The sequence below is a fragment of the Megalobrama amblycephala genome, linkage group LG14 (assembly GCF_018812025.1).
Source record: "Megalobrama amblycephala isolate DHTTF-2021 linkage group LG14, ASM1881202v1, whole genome shotgun sequence".
Taxonomy (NCBI): domain Eukaryota; kingdom Metazoa; phylum Chordata; class Actinopteri; order Cypriniformes; family Xenocyprididae; genus Megalobrama; species Megalobrama amblycephala.
This window is the reverse complement of record NC_063057.1, coordinates 20,759,648-20,777,069: the sequence shown is the minus strand read 5'-3', so window position 1 is coordinate 20,777,069 and position 17,422 is coordinate 20,759,648. Positions and strand designations below refer to the sequence as shown.

The 17,422-nt window shown below is 36.4% G+C and overlaps 1 protein-coding gene across 29 annotated transcripts in view; it reads left to right on the top strand.

Annotated features, from left to right (window-relative positions):
- Positions 1–17,422, top strand: part of celf2 (cugbp, Elav-like family member 2) — a 177,092-nt gene that overhangs the window by 137,247 nt on the left and 22,423 nt on the right. For 19 of the 29 annotated variants that reach the window (XM_048157403.1, XM_048157415.1, XM_048157395.1 and 16 more), the window contains 4 exons: positions 1,620–1,668; positions 4,642–4,776; positions 11,155–11,234; positions 15,980–16,201. In XM_048157403.1, the coding sequence (XP_048013360.1) occupies positions 1,620–1,668; positions 4,642–4,776; positions 11,155–11,234; positions 15,980–16,201 (486 nt within the window). The remainder of the gene's footprint in view (positions 1–1,619; positions 1,669–4,641; positions 4,777–11,154; positions 11,235–15,979; positions 16,202–17,422) is intronic. The other 10 variants (XM_048157406.1, XM_048157404.1, XM_048157409.1 and 7 more) reach the window with 1 other exon arrangement.

Genomic DNA, 17,422 nt, shown 5'->3' with positions numbered 1-17,422 from the left:
CACAGTTATTTGTTGAATGGCATCTTTTTTTATGAATGAAGGCCAGTATCACTGATACTAATACTGGTAATGATATATCTATGATTTTTTTTTTTTTTAAACATTATTTATAGACATTCAACATTACAGTATAATTGAAAGCTATCAATTTCAACATTTATTAGGCTTTAAAAAATAACTTTTAATTTAAGTGAACTTAGAACAATCTACACTTAAACCCATTATAATAAATGTCATATTTACCTATGGCCTTACCTGTCTAACAGGTAGGAAATATACAGAAATTGAAGTTATCAAACGCTTTACAGTCTTCACTGCATATATTATAAATTATATATAGATTAATCCTTATTGAAGCTACAATTTTCTCTGTTACCTTTATTCTTTGATTAACATTAACAACAGACATCACAGCAACTGGTTTATTAGGCTGCTGTGACTTTAGGACCTGCCACTGCCGAACATGATGTGGATCTCACAACACTTTTAGCTCTTTTAAGATGTTATTTAACTCATTTAAGACTGCTCTTATGAGGATACTGTGTGTTGTTGCTTGTTCAAGCATGGAAGAGAACTAGATACTGCCGTGCATTTTTCTGTACACATCGAGTCGTGCGTGTGTTTGTGTGTCACACAGACTCGACATTCACAGACAGCACATTCTCGTTTGTCTTGTGGTGCTTGAATGCTTTAAAAGCATTTGCGTGAATAAGAGCATGATCATATAATGTAAGGCAGCGGATATTTGCACTAAGTGCAAATAGCAATAGATGCTATTTACACTGGGTGCAAATAGCTGTAGATGATATTTACACTAAGTGAAAATAGCAGCATTTTCTTAGTGATATGCTATTTACACTAGGTGAAAATAGCGATAGATTCTATTTACACCATGTAAAAGTATCAGTTCTTTGCAATAAGTAATTAGATGCTATTTATACTTTATATTGGCAGATACTATTTGCACCTCAGTATTTTTGTACATTAACAGGATGCAATAATATCATAGAGTGTAAATTATTATATGTATTAAAATTATTAAATGGATGCTGCCTTATTAGGAGAATTCATCATGTTGTATGACGTTTTAGAACACATACATAATAGTTGTAGATATTAAATATTGTCAATAAAAGGTTGGAAAAATATTGTCCAAAGGCATACATGACACAACACCTTAAAAACAAAAGATACAGCGTGACACAATGAAACCTCCAAAAGCATAAATCTTGACATCTTAGGCTGACAATTAGAAAATACAGCAGACAGAACATGTACGGCAAATGATTCAAAAAATCGTTAGATGGAGATTAAGAGAACAAGAACAAGTGCGCGAGAGAAAGATAGAATGCAATAAACATTTCATCGGCAAAGTGCTGACAAATCACCTTCATCAAACCCCCGACACGCGTACGTCTTCATTCCGCTAGCATCTATCGAGATGAAGAATAGAGTCAGCGGAAAAAATGACGACACATTAACAAGATTACAGCGATAATGTAGAACATCAGTGCGGCAGCGAGACGAGGTTGATTATGTGCTGGCGTGAGCGTTAATGAGTGTGTTGTAGTAAATGTGCTGTTTGTGTAAATATAACCCTTGTGTGTCCTGTGTTTCAGATGCACCATCCCATACAGATGAAGCCCGCAGACAGTGAGAAATCAAATGGTGAGTGTCTGTATGCCTTTCTTATTTTCCTCAAGTTGTCCAACTGTACGTTTGTTCTGGGGGTTTGTCTCTGTGGTTGTGTCTGTGTGTATGTGTGTGTGTGTGTGTGAATGAGAGATGGCTGAATTATTGAAACCCAGGAGGGCTGCACGGGTCAAGAATAGTTTAAGTGTTTGCCCTGGCAGCGACCCACACACGTATACACACACTCAAATAAACCATATCACTCACAAAAAAAGATTTTATAGATGTGGTTAGGAAGTCCACCGAAAGAGAACTGGGGCTTGGCCGGGGGATGTGCAAAGCTCTTTCAGACTTCGACTTGACAGTTGAATGATGATGAAACTGTTACGACTATGTTACTACATAACCTGCTCACAAGCAAACATGCTTGTTTTACTGTAGTTTACCAGTTTTGCTTTATATACAGCACCATTCAAAAATTTGGGGTCAGTGAGATTTTTTTACGTTTTTGAAAGTCTCTTATGCTCACAAAGGCTGTTTATTTGATCAAAAAATACAGTAAAAACAGCAATATCGTGAAATATTATTACAATTTAAATTCAATTTTGTATTTTAATATATTTTAAAATGTAATTTTGTTCCTGTAATGGCAAAGCAGTCATTACTCAATGACAAACAAAACAAATGAAACAAATTATTACCAATGTTGAAAACGGGTTTGCTGCATAATATTTTTGTGGAAACTGCCACTTTTCTCACTTTTGATCAGTTTAATGCATCCTTCCTGAATAAAGGTATTCATTTCTTTTTAAACAAATCATACTGACCCCACATTTTTGTAAATTGAAATTAACAATAATCATTTCATTATTAATCAGATCTGGATTAGTCTGAAACAGAATTATTTGCAAAAATTCTTATCTATTGATTCTTATAAGTTTTTTAGATATATTTTTTTTTAAATTTTATTTATTCATAATAGTTATTGGTCTTATTGTGCACAATTCGCTTCATGTTATTCCAAAGAACAAATATTTGTTGTGGTATTTCTTTAAAATGTAATAACTTGTTCTGCCTCTGAAATAACTTATTATGGAAATAAAATGGTTTGCAAATAGCATTTCATATATTTTCTTCTGAGTCAGATTGGGAATCATCTCTCGTCGGTGGAAAAAGATCCATGTCTCTCTGAGCGACAGTGGTGTTATATATGTGACCCTCCATAAGGCGTCTCACATAGATGATCTCATATCAAATGTTCACTGTAAACACAGCTGTAATGCATTTATTCTGCTCATTAGTGAACACTGTAACCTATCAAACTGAGAACGCTGCTCCTGTGTGTGTGCTTTTAATCTTCTGATATGACACTGTGTGTGCATAAAGGCGAAGCCTTTGAAACAGCACTTATCGCTGGCTCATCCTGTCGCTGTTAAATGCACAAACAATTCAAACAGCAAAATAAACAAGTGAGCTATCGATTTCCCAGAGTGCAGCGGCTTGCTTATCGGCCGCCCAGCGGTAAGAGCTGACACATTCTTCATTAAAAAAAATTGGATTACAGTTGCCTCTCTCTTGCTCTCTCTCTCTTTCTCACTTACCCACTCAAGCATACACAACCACACAACTGAAACTGTCACCAAATATACATTTTCTTTGTTTTATTTATCTCTCTCTCTCTTTTGTTATTACTATTTTCTTCTTGTTCGGTCCTTCTCTCATTATGCCCATCATTTCAGATTAGAAACATCTGAAGGTTCGCACTTTCTCTCACTGCCTTCAGGTTGTCGGAATGATATTTACCATACGGAAGCCCATTTCCACCTCAGAGTAATAAGTGAAATTGTGATAAAACATTAAAAATAAGTAATTCTTTCACATTGTAAGATTTAAAGTCATAATTAGGGGATACGAAGCTGCATTTTATTTTATTTTATTTTATTTTATTTTATTTTATTTTATTTTATTTTATTTTATTTTATTTATTTTATTTTATTTTATTTTATTTTATTTTATTTTATTTTATTTTATTTTATTTTATTTTATTTTATTTTATTTTATTTTATTTTATTTTATTTTATTTTATTTTATTTTATTTTATTACTCTAAGTTTGAAAAGTGTTTCCATACATATTTTTGAGATCACATAATTAGGGGATACGAAGCTGCATTTTATTTTATTTTATTTTATTTTATAATTTTTTATTTAATTTTATTTAATTTTATTTTATTTTATTTTATTTTATTTATTTTATTTTTTTTTACTCTAAGTTTGAAAAGTGTTTCCATATATATTTTTGAGATCATATTATAAAATGTGTTAAATTGAACTGGATTTTTTTTTTTTTTTTTTTTTTTTTTTTACAGTTTTATAGAAAGCTGAAAGCAAAATCAAATTAGTCAAAAGATTTCATAAATCCCAATGCAGTATTCAATACAGTCTTATAATTTGTTGTTCAGTTTAGTTTGTTCACATTTTATCTACTGTTGATGAAAAATAGCAATACAGCTTACCAGAAAATACTACTCATTTAGGCAGTTAATGAGGTGAGCAACAAAACTACATTTCCCATCATTCTCTCTGGCAGCACAGAATGATAAAATACATGAAGCGTCAATTACACACCTAATGCACATTTTCCTCTTCATTTTGGTGCATTAGTGCTAAAGAGCTTTCTGTCTTTATGGTGAACTGTAAAAGAGAGACATAAAAATGAAATCGCTCAATGCATCCATTTTATTTCGACCAAAAATGCTCATCACATCATAATTACGGCCTCCGAGTTCGTAAATAGGATCATCCCAGGAGGACTTGAAGGCGGCACACACAGATTACAGGCAAAAGAGAGTGCCTGGGTCATTGAAAGAAAAGATCAAAGAGAACCAAATGAAAATTTGCTGTTGTGTGTGTCTGGGCTTGATGTGCTAATGAGATGTTGATCACGTGATCACGTCTTTTTTCCCCACACGTTGGTCTCATTTGTTTTCTCCACCCTTCCTATCGCTCAGCGGTGGAGGACAGAAAGCTGTTCATCGGCATGGTGTCGAAGAAATGCAATGAGAACGACATCCGGGTCATGTTCTCTCCCTTCGGACAGATCGAGGAGTGCCGCATCTTGAGGGGACCAGATGGACTCAGCCGAGGTGAGACACATGCACATACTGTATATTTTTCAGGGTTTCGACATTTGTTTCTACATTTATAAAGGAAGCATATGATGGAAAATATATATATATTTTTTTTTGATGTGTCCTCTAACAATCTCAATGCAAATGTGAAACTAACACTATGAGCTAACCAGGTGCGATGCAATGAAGCATCACACTGGGTAGCCACACCCACAGTGAAACTTCATTGGTCAAGTAAAATATTTCATGTACTGTATCTATATATTAAATGACTGATTGGCAGTGATTGTTTTGCATCACTCAGAAAGGGGACACATTAGAATGGACACTGTAAGCGGCAAAAACGTAATGGTTATGACATCACAACCTAAGCTCATTAACATATGACAGCCTACATTTATACATCAACACCTACTCAGTATTCAGCCGCTTGTGCCTTCCTGACGAATAACAGTGTGAACTGCCAACACAATCTCATGGCAGTTTGTAATTATTTTATGTTTGGCTGATTTGGTGGCTAATTCGTAATTGTCATTCATACTTTTTCATGCAATCTGCTCACTCTCCAGTGACGTTAGGTTTAGGGGTGGACCTTCAAGCTTGTTTTTTCTTAAAAAAAAAAAAAAAAAAAAAAAAAAAATTCACATTTGTACAATTTTTCAAATTCATACAAAATCATCACCTCTTAAATTAGTTAGGTTTTCCCGTGAGATCTAGTTGGAACTACAGCAGACATATAACCAATCATAACAGGGCTCATTTACATAGAAGTCTTTAAAGGTACAGTAGCAAAATCAGGCCGTTTCATTATAAAAGTCACATAAAACTGTTATGAGTGTTTTTGGTGCAAGAAAATAATCTTTTTTAATCAAATTTAGTACCCCCAAGATATAATTTAAAGTCATTATTGTGTTAAATGAGAAAAACATCACATAGACATTACAAAAAGTATAGTTTTAGAAATAAATATTTTATTTAATTCAGTATAGAATTAAACTTTAGGCTACAACGGCCATTGTTTTTTTTTGTTTTTTTGCAGAAGCTGCATCTGAATTAGTATTTAGAAATATTTATTAACCAAAACATTTGGTTACAAACAAAATTTCTTATGTTCCACAAAATAAAGAAAGTCATACAGGATTGAAACAACATTAGGGTGAGTACATATAAACAAATAAAAAGAATTACAGTTTTTGGACACACTCAAAATATGATTTTTTTTATTTTTATGAAATGATACTCTAAATAAGAAACTAAAACTGCCAATAGGTGGCGGTAAATGTCTAAATGAGTAAGTCATTGAGTCATTCATCCATTCGATTCGTTCTAGCAACTAATTCATTCAGGAATTAAGTATAAATTTATAAATGGGCCATTGAATCATTGATTCACCCGACTGATTCGCTCAAAACGCGGATTCCTTCAGAAACAATCACCGCTGTGTGCTGCTTGGGGATTCACAACAGTTCTGCTCTGGCTTTAGGTAATTTTTTCATTGGCAAAATTGAGCAAAAACAGACAAAAAATATAATCCAATATTCTTATTTAATGAACTTTAGGACCATTCTAACTATCATGCAGTGTTGCCCTGCTTCATGTAATGATCAATGTAGGTCTGGGTCAGGTGCATTAAATAATTTTAATGTGTTATTTTTCATTACTAATTAATTAAATGAACGTGTTAAAATGACCTACTAGTAATATAAGTGGACTTTAGAGGAAAAAGAAAAGAAAATGCAACAAAAGTGTAGAATACAACCCATTATAGCACATGTTGATATATTACAATGCTTGTGTTTTATACTTCATTAAGGGAATATTCAAGTTAAGCTCCACTGTCGATTACCGTTCATCATAATTTTAACATTTCTTCTTGTAAAAATGCTTTTGAAATACACTTATACTATAAATCTAAGTCAATTTTGTTTGTTTTTAGCCTTCAAAAAAATCTAAATTTACAAACTGAGCTTTAAGAATCAGAAAATTGTGCACATTCTGGTAACAGCAGTTAGAGATTCTGATTAGTGTTTTTTTTCTTTTATTTCTTTTCTTTTCATTCTAGCTTTCTAGTTCAAAGGTCTGTTACCTAGCAAAGTCAGACTCTCGCTGTGTGTGAGATTGTTCGATTTCCTCAATAATCACGGGAATATGTGTGGTACATGATAGTGTTGAAGATTTTTCCAGCTTGATGTAACCTGTAGGGAATTACAGCGTACCTCCAACTTCCCATAATGCTCTGCCTTCCCATACAGCCCTCTTATATCACTCGTTTATCCTTCTCATCCACTCCTCTAGTCATCCCTCCATCCTCCGTTCATTCACGTCACTCCTCCGCAGTCCTTATTTTCCGTCTTTTCCTCCTGTCCTCATGAATATTTTAATTCCACAGGAGATTAACTTTATTCCCTGAGCTAGTGGTTGGAGATATATTTGAAATGTCTCTATGAGAGGAACTACCACCCTCTCCCATAAAAAAGGATTGGATGAATAAATAGATGAGTAAATGTGTACGTAAAGGAGGTGTACGGTAAATCCCACGGACTAGGATGACTTTACCACGCTCTCGCATCGCTATTAAATTGGTCTATCAATCATCATTGAACTTCACTATTAATAAAATATAGATCAGGCCACATGTGAGCGCAGTGCCCTGGGAGCTACCCCACTTTCTTCAAAAAACTCATCTCTCGCTTTCTCTATCCCTCTGTATTGCACCATCTCCCTCGTTTATTCTCTTTCGATGACACTTTCAGGTATTTATACCTTTGTTTGTGTTGTTTTCGCCACAACCTCGACATAAAAATGTACAGTCAGTCGGTCGTTGATGTGAGAAAAATACCTGACCAATAAATAAATAAATGGACTTGAAATAGTGGTTTGAGTTAAAATAATTTTAAAAGAAAAACATGGCACAGAAATGATGCCATTTTGCGCTCATTATGTGAAAAGAAATTGACCCCAGAATGCTGCGTTTGACCAATCACCATCAAGTATTCCAGAGTGCTGTGGAATAAGTATAATTAATTGCTTTCCTTGGAAATTCTTTCATTCGGTCTCCTCGTTAACTGCTTATCATCTCAACAGATCAGAGTTCGTTCGAACCGTGAACGAACTCTGCAGTCGCAGGTCAGCAAAAACGAGGACTTTGAGAGTTGAAAGAAAAAGTTTTATTTTTTTTGCATTTCTCCCCCATGAGATGGTTTCTCTAGAGTTTCGCACCATACCAGTGCCGACAAATATCACCCTTAGAGTGTCCAAAACTGCTTTAATGATGAGGCTAATTAAACAACTCTAAAAATAAACAGCCTTTCATTCCGCTTTCACTCGTGGCGGCGCTCCGGTTCGCCGGGGCCAGATTCACCCGCTCTGAAGACAGAAAGGAGGTTGTATTGGAGTGATAGTGAGGAGAGAGATGCTAATGAGAAGAGAGAAGAAAGGTAGGTCTGCTAGCTAGAGCAGGTAGCTGGTGCCAGCAGATATACAGCGCAACCGTGTGGTTGTAACACTGTATTGCAGAGCAGAATTATTGCTGATTTTAAGTCTTGTAAAATGATAGTGGGTCATTTACATGACACAGTTTTTTGGTTCTTTCATTTAATTTAGTAAAAAATGCATTTAAATGCAATTTATACATACAATGAAGAGCACAAATCATATGGTGCAACCAAAATCTTGTGTCTAGGTTTAGTAACTTAAAATATCAAATAATTACAAGGCAAGTTTAGTTCAGGTTGCAAAATGTCATGTTGTGCAACTCCCTAAAAACAAAATTATATTTATAAATTAATAATTAATGATAATTATGGACAAAAATACTGTTTACCTTGAAATTTACCAGTATTATTACTTTAATAATTATTAAAGGGTTAGTTTACCCAAAAATGAAAATAATGTTATTTATTACTCACCCTCATGCTGTCCCACACCTGTAAAACCTTCATCTTCAGAACACAAATTAAGATATTTTTGATAAAATCCGATGGCTCAGCGAGGCCTCCATTGCCAGCAAGATAATTTCCTTTTTTTAATGCCCAGAAAGCTAATAAAGACATTTTTATAGAATATTTTTTGTGCGGCAAAAAATAAATAAATAAATAAAAATAGTGACTTTATTCAACAATATCTAGTGTTGGGCGATTTCAAAACACTGATTCATGAAGCTTCAAAGCTTTAAGAATCTTTTGTTTCGAATCAGTGGTTCGGAGCGTGTATCAAACTGCCAAAGTCACATGAACTATTGAAACTGCGAAACACTTATGACGTAACGAAGCCTCGTTTACTGAAATCACGTGACTTTGCCGCTCCGAACCACTGATTCGAAACAAAAGATTCGTAAAGCTTCGAAGCTTCATGAAGCAGTGTTTTGAAATTGCCCATCACTAGATATTGTTGAATAAAGTCGTTATTTTTTATTTATTTTTTTTGGCACACAAAAAGTATTCTTGTCACTTTATATAATTAAGGTTGAACCACTGTAGTCACATGAACTGTTTTAAATATGTTTTTAGTAAATGCCTCACTGAGCCATTGAATTTTATCAAAAATATCTTAATTTGTGTTCTGAAGATGAACGAAGGTCTTATGGATGTGGAACGACATGAGGGTGAGTAATTAATGACAGAATTTTCATTTTTGGGTGAACTAACCCTTTAAGATTCACTTGTATTCAAGGTGTAAGAAAAATTTTATTATTTTTACTTGGTTACACCACGTTACGCCACCATTTAAAATGTCATTTTTGCTTGAAAATCTATGTTTTTGAAAACATAAAGCCAATTCTAAGAATTTTGCACATATGTGCAACTGGATTTATGTATTTATTTATTGTGTATACTCTTATATGTCATTGACCATTTACGAGGCAAGCAACCACTATGTCCTCATTTCCAGTGGGAGAGTCAAGATTTTCATCATGATTAAATTATAGTAGTATTGATCATAAGTTGTAATTGTGAATGTTGAATGCACTGTATTTCGTATGTAAATTATGCACTGTGGGTGAAAAATAATAATGAAGCTTTCCAGATAGTACTGTAAGCTGAGTTTTGTGTGCGACAGAACATTTCCCATCATTCTCTATGGCAGCATGAGAATGTTGCAGTAGGAAAAAAAGAGAAAGTAGTATGAAATTCGCCAGCATGTCCATGTTATTCTAGCCAACAACACTTGGATGCACATCACATCATTAATAGTTTCCAAACTTAAAGCACTCAAATTTATGAAAAGACAGGGCGACAAGTCTTTTGTTCCTTCTTCTCCTCCATTCCTTTGCTTCTATCTCAGTGCATTCACATATGTAGACGTGTGAGAAGTAGTTAACCCATTAACTAGACTGTCCATGCATGCGAGCATGTGTGTGTCCTCAATATGTATAAATGTGCTGGACTGCACAGTAGAGTAGAGCTCTTCAAACAGGGCTGCGTTTTCCCCCAGCATGCCTCCATATGGCCTGTTCTTCTGGCTCCCACTTGCACCACTTTGGTTCCAAGACTCCTTGTCCCAGATGCCATTGCAAGCTCTCCTGAAACACACACACTCCCCTCCAGGGATTCTTCAGCTTGATTACAGTTATTTAAAATGGAACTTTTTTTTTTTTTTGGTCCATATTTATGTTTTTTTTTAAATATTGAAAATATTGTGCCTTTGGCCTTTCGGTTCGAATGTCTATAATATTAATAAATTATACTATTGAGAAGAAAAAGAGAAAAATCACTCACTTTCATTCAACTTTGAAACAAATGAAAATATGTTTAATGAAACCTGAGAGAGACTGATGTCCCTCAGTTGAAAGTCCATTCCACCAAAACTTTCAAGCTTCAAAAAGTTCATAATGACATTGTAAAAGTAATCCAAGTAATTGATGACATTATATGATTTTTTTTTTTTTTTTTTTTTTTTTTTTTTTAATGAATGTGTCCTTTTTTTTTTTTTTTTTGTGGTATCAAAATTGGAATTGGGTATCATGAAATTTCACTAGTATTGGTATTAACAATTGAAATTTTGGTATCACAGTAACCCTACAGGTAGAGTTTGGGTGTGACAAAGTACATGTGTGTATGTGATGAAACTAGCCACACACACTAATCCCATAGTTCCAAGCCATCGCACCAAACAAAACTAAAAAAAACTGATTCCATTGCTGATAGTCATTTTGTTGAGTGTGTATTTTGAGATGTTGAATGTTGAATGTTTATCTGAAGCTGAATGTTGAATGTTGATTGTTCTATTCTAGCAACTGTATAGCACTGTTGTCTGCTGTGTTCTTTGTACGATCTTTGTTTTTTTTGGCTTTATAACAACCTGTCCAACCCTTTTGTCTTGTTTTGTTTCTCTCTCGTCTCTCCTCCTTCCTCTCCTCTCCTCCCTCCCACGTCCCTCCCCTCCTTCCTGCAGGATGTGCGTTTGTCACGTTTTCTACCAGGGCTATGGCACAGAATGCAATCAAAGCCATGCATCAGTCTCAAACCATGGAGGTACTGTACCCTTGTCTTCTCTCTCTCTCTCTCTCTCTCTCTCTCTCTCTCTTCCTCTCTCTATCTCTGCTCTGTTCCAAAACCTAGTGAGCTGACTATGTAGGCAGCATTTTAAGGTTGTTCCAACCTTCTTTTGGACATCATTCTTCTAATGCATTGAAGCATCAATACACTAAGAGCTCAGAAAAAGAAAAAAAATCCTTTCAAGATGGCGTACAATGTCGTAAGATATGTATGTTGTAAATATAATTCATTCAGTTTCACATAGCATCAGTATTGTCTAATTAAAAGTCACCATTTTGCATTGTAGTGTCATTCTTAACTTAGCAGCTTCCATCCAAAATGGTAAACAATACCTATCATGTTGATACTAAAGTAATTCATTCAGTACTGAAAATTATGTCAACAAGTAGTTCTAATTAAAATTAACTACTTTACCCAATTCGGTATGCTGTTTTATTCATTAGTGTTGCGTTGTTAGCTTAGCAACATGCTAATACCAAACTGAACTGAGTAATCCCTACCCTATTGAAAATGGACCATCTTTGCTTACAAATGTTTTCCTAATGTGACCGCTTCTTACAAGAGTATCATTGTTAGCTTAGCAGAATGCTAATGTGTCCACATTTACCATTGTCTTAGATTCTCTGCTTTGTTTGTGCTTATCAGAATATCGACATTAGCTTAACAACATGCTAATCCCAAACTACCCTGTTGAAAAACCAACCTATGCTGGTTAGGTATGTTTTGAAGCATGGCAGCTGGATTGAGCTGGTCCTAAGCAACTAGCTCCAGCTTATAACCAGCTCATGACCAACTAAGGACCAGCGTAAACCAGCTGCCATGTATCAAAACATACCTAACAGGCATATTCTGTTTTTTTTCAACAGGGAAGTACGTGAGTAAGTGTGTATGACGCACGGGTTGCTGCCTACGTAGAGCGTTCCAAATCAGTCACTTAGGAGGATTCATTTCACTTACGACGCTGCCAAGGCAATTGGACCGCTGTAGGCAGCTCAATAGATTTTAGAACAGAGCCTTGCTATCTCTCTATCTTTTTCTCTCTATCTTATTTCTTTTTGAATTGGCGGCCAGTATCACTACCATGTACAGATTCTAAGATTTTCCCTATGAAGTTCTAAGTTGCAAAATGAAACTTTTTTTTAAACAGAATTTTCCCTCAGTCACTCACTTTTCTGCAGAACTTTCAACACCATATTAAGTGCCTATTCGCTCCCTGTAATTACTGTCAGGCATTGCCAAAATCACCCCTGGCCAAATGGGTCAAACTAAGAAGGACCCCCCTGGACCCACCACCCAACCAGTCTGCCATTAGCAGACGGGTCTCGTGGTGACGATGTCACAGACGCTTTAATAACAGACCTCCGACGGGCCCTTGCATTGTGATTGCCCTGTAGAATGCTGCCGTGCTGCTCTCAGTTTAGCAGTCCGTCTCAGTGCCTGTCAAAATGTCAAAGCTCTGACACACCAAATCAGAGGGTGCTGACAGCTGTCTAATACAGGGCCCTAACTATGCGCCTGTGTGTGTGCGACTTTGCGCATGTCACCGCTCTCCCAACGTATGTTAACCCTTGCAGACATGATGTTTTTAACACCGACACCCGAATTTAAAGCCCACCTATTAACCAATCAGAAATCACTGACACTAATGGATTTAAGCTGTTTTCTCAAGTCTCTGAAGGCCTGTAATTATCAATTCTTAGCTAAATTTACAAATATATTTTATCCTTCTGCCAGCTGGCCACATTTCTGCACAGTATGCGTCCACCAACCTCCCCCCCCCCAAAGCCGCATCTATTTTCGCAAAGGGAAAGTAATTACCCGGTTTAGATGAGAGTGAGTAAATTGTGTCGGGTTGTTGTTTGTTTTCGGCCATCTCTTCGCCCTCCCCTCACACCGAGGAATTTGTGGCCTTTCTGAATGTCATGACTTAATGAAAACGGATATGACAGAGGGTGGTCATGCATGCGTCTGGGTACACGCACACAGTTGTGATCGGCCTTACTCCTTTAGTTTCATCTCAAAGGGTTGTTTTCAGTGCTCTGGTTTGCAATAGTCTCCCTGGACGTTCATCTCGTTTTGATATGTGTTTGTCTCTCTTTATCTCTGTGATCGCGTTACTGTGTTTTTGTGTGTGTGTCTCCACAGATGCACGTTCGTATGCTAATGTATATTTCATGGGAGTGTGTGCGTGGCACCCTGTATGTTAGGGTGAATTTTATCTAACCTTTCAACAACCTATCTGGGCATGTTTTTGTGAGATTAACCTATGTAAAGCGTTACCAATTTTAACTTGTACACTTTAGCTTCAATCTACTTCTTTCACATTAGTCAAAGCCTGTAGAGAGAGAGAGAGTGTGTGTGTGTGTGTGTGTGTGTGTGTGTGTGTGTGTGTGTGTGTGTGTAAGAGAGAAAGACAGAGCGAGTGAGTAATGAGATTTTTTCGGTCTCTTGAGATGTTCACTCGGAGATGGCACCACTCGATTGACAGCTTGAGTTAAATCTCATTTTTTTTTTCCCCCTTACAAGTTTTATTTTTACCTCCCCTCCATCTGAGAGCAGAAATAAGAAAATCAGCTCTCCGAATGGAAGGAACACTGTAGAATGCTCCGGGTGGATGTGAGGCGCTCCACCTCCAAGAAACTCAAATGTTCTCTCTCGCACACACACTCGTTCTAGAGGTTCTGTGATCTTTCATCTATTTTTTTGTCAGTCTGTGGTTTGCAGTTTAGAGAGAGCACAATAAAAGCGGCAGAGTGATTTATCAGAGTGAATCAGCACCTGTAAGGTAGAGACAAGAGACAGAGATGTAGAATAATTGCCTTGAAGCACTCGTTTCAATCTTTCGTCCTCTTGTGGCTCCATATGGCTGCCCTGTGTTAGCTGCCGTTGCCTGAGGAACAACTTTGATATTAATACATGTAATGATGTTTCTGAATGTTCTTACTGAACAGCATTTACAAAGTTGTACTTCCATAACATCAGCGCTTGTGTCAGAGAAATTTTGTTATCATCTTCTCAACTTCATGCCGCTGTGATGATTTACATTTTGGTCTGTTCCTCAGACAAAGCAATCAAACGCTTAAGTGAGTGGTTCGAGTGGACTTATGTTATGGTACATTTGTGGTGAATCTCATGCCCAGGTCATGTTTTATCCCAAACTAAGAATCAAAAATAAGTAACTTACATTTTGTTTAAATTAAATGTAGACTTCAGTACTGAAATTTTAAAAATGTGGCGCTTTGAGAGCTGTTGAGCGGATTCGTAAACACCTCTGATTGGCCATTGTGTTCACTCACTCATCAGATATGTCTGTGATTGGCTACAATGATCAACGCTTCAAAAACATGTTGTAAATAGACATTAATGACGCTCTTCACGAAGCGCTTACACAGATACACACAAGAGCGTTTGAAAGCAGGCGTCTATCAGCGGACCGACGCCTTCTTTCAAAAACGCTCAAAGCATCACATTTTTAAATTTCAGTACCGACTTGGTATCGAAGTCGGTACTTTTAACAACAATACAATGCAATAAATACAAGGAAGACTGTTTTGAATTGTCAAAAATTAAGTTAAGTGAGTTAAGTTAACTTAACCCAGTTCTTATTATCAGAATGCCAAAAAAGAAAGATTAACATTATTGTAATAAAAAAAAAAAAATTGATTTAAATTGTAAAGTATTATGTCAGTATTTGTTCTGCCTTCAATTTTTTTTTTTTTGCTCTTTATATTACAAATTAACTAAATTCTTGCATTATATTAATTGGAATCTAATTAGAATCACCATTGAAAATACAATTGATATATTATTTATATTGTAAAATATCTGCCTTAACTTTTCTGATTTGAATACTGTATTACAATACAATGTTGTATTATAGCAATTAGAATACAATAAGAATAATGGGACTTAAAACAAATACCATAAATGAAATATGTAACATTATTGTAATGAGAATTTGGGGTAGAATTGCCAAATACAAATGCAAAAATGTCTTAATGACTATATTTTAATTGTCTTTATGTATAATAAATTTTTTTTCTTTTGATTTTTTGGAGTAAAATGTAACCTGGACATGTTTTCATACCCTTTAATAACCCTTTTGGATTTTTTTTATAACCTGAGATTCAACATTTTGCTAACTTTTTGTGAAAAAATAAAAAGAAAAGATGATTTAGAAGAATATGAGGTAGAATATATCACGAGTAAATTTAATTTTTTGGTTGAGTAACCACTTCAGGAACACTTCCAAAAAAACACTTGCAATAAACACACACCCTTCTCTCATTATATTCTGACCCTCCGGACTTTAGTTAAACGGGCATCGCAGGTCAGACCCCAAGATGTTTACGTTTGTTTGCTTTCGTCGGGGAGAGAGACCAAACGCGTGAGAGATTAGCGGAAATGCGGCAGGTCTGTAGGGTGCAGTGAGGGCTGTGGGGTGGGAGATCTCGCTCGCTCGCTCAGACAGATGATGAAATAGTTTTATAAAGCAGGAAATCGCTTTCCTGGGAAATAAAATCAGCAGCACAGCACAGAACTCTCATTTCACCAAGAACTCCCGTCGCTCCAGCGGTTGTGTGTGTGTTTGTGTGCCATTATCGGTTTATGCAGTACCACTGCACAAGATCATTGCTCTTCTAGATACTTAGCTTTCCCTCCTTTTTTTACCACTTTTTCTCTTCCACTTTCCTCCTCTCTCTTTCAATCTGTCCACACAGGGCTGCTCCTCCCCCATGGTGGTGAAGTTTGCCGACACGCAGAAGGATAAGGAACAGCGACGGCTGCAGCAGCAGTTGGCACAGCAGATGCAGCAGTTGAACAGCGCGTCTGCCTGGGGCAGCTTGACCGGCCTGACTGGCCTCACCCCGCAGTATCTGGCAGTAAGAGGACACACCCACGCAGCCACGCCCACCAGCAGCACAGCCAGCGCAGCCGCCGCAGTCAGTCACTGTCTCCGCCCACCTGCCCCGCCCCCACCCCTCTTGCTCTCTCCGAGCTAGTCTTCACCCTTTCCAAATCTCTCATCTGTTGGACTTCGATCGTGCCTCGATCGAAACCGGTCCCCATACTCAAAACCATGAAGGGTTGGGCTGCCATTTAGAAGCAGTTAGGGCAGTGGTTCTGAACCAGGGGGCCAGGGCCCAGTAGGGGGCCTCGGCAAACTTCCAAGGGGGCCTCATGATTTAAAATAAGAAAAACAAAAACAAAAAAAAAACTGTATTTAAATAAGCTAAAACAAAAAAAAAAAACTGGATATATGATGTAGTCTAATATTAAAAGTGTGATTTCTAGACCTGGAAAAGTCATGTCAAATAATAAAATAAAAACAAAACTCTATGTGCATTTTTATGTTGGGGTAGAAATTTTGATTTAAAAAATCAGGAAAAAAAATAAGGCCTTATTGTTGTGGACAATAGGGGGCCTTGGAATCAAAATGTTGAGAACCCCTGCTTTAGTGGATACATCCACTCCAGAGTGTGAATGTTTTTTTAGCAGCCTTTCTGAAGTATTTTTCCCATTCATTTTCTTCATTGGCATTTAAAAAACAAACAAAAAAATCTTCAGTAAATCGCCTAATAAAGCCATAAACCCAAACCAACCAGCTCCAAGATCAACCACCACAATTCAACATTTCATCCCATGGTAGGATACATTGCAAAGAATATAGTTCTAATCAAAGAAAAAAATGTAAAAATGTAATACAGGAGCATACTATCATCTTAAAAGGTTTATGCGATATTGGTAAATCAGTTTCTCTATAGAGAAAATGAAAGAGATTTTTTCAGAGCCTGGCTTTGGCTCTGTTGTGTAATTGGATTGTGATGAGAACAATACATAAATTCCCCATTTCACTCACGCCCGTCTTCATCCTCCTAAATATAAAGAGGATACAACATGGTGGTGACATTTACGTGCATTTTTGTCCAAAAGGACAGTGGGTGAGGATTAAAGGACTATGCAAGAGCATTGGGACAGGGCCATCTCTCCCACCCTTCCGCTTCTCCTTTTTCTGCCTTTTTCCACTTCCCTGTCATTTTAAGGTTACGTTTAGCTTTTAAGCAGTCTGAGGGGTCTAGTTCAATGTCATCCTAATCCTCTAGAGTCATTTAGAGTCTGCTTTCCTCTTCCCTTTCATGTGCAGAAACTGCCCAGGACAGCAA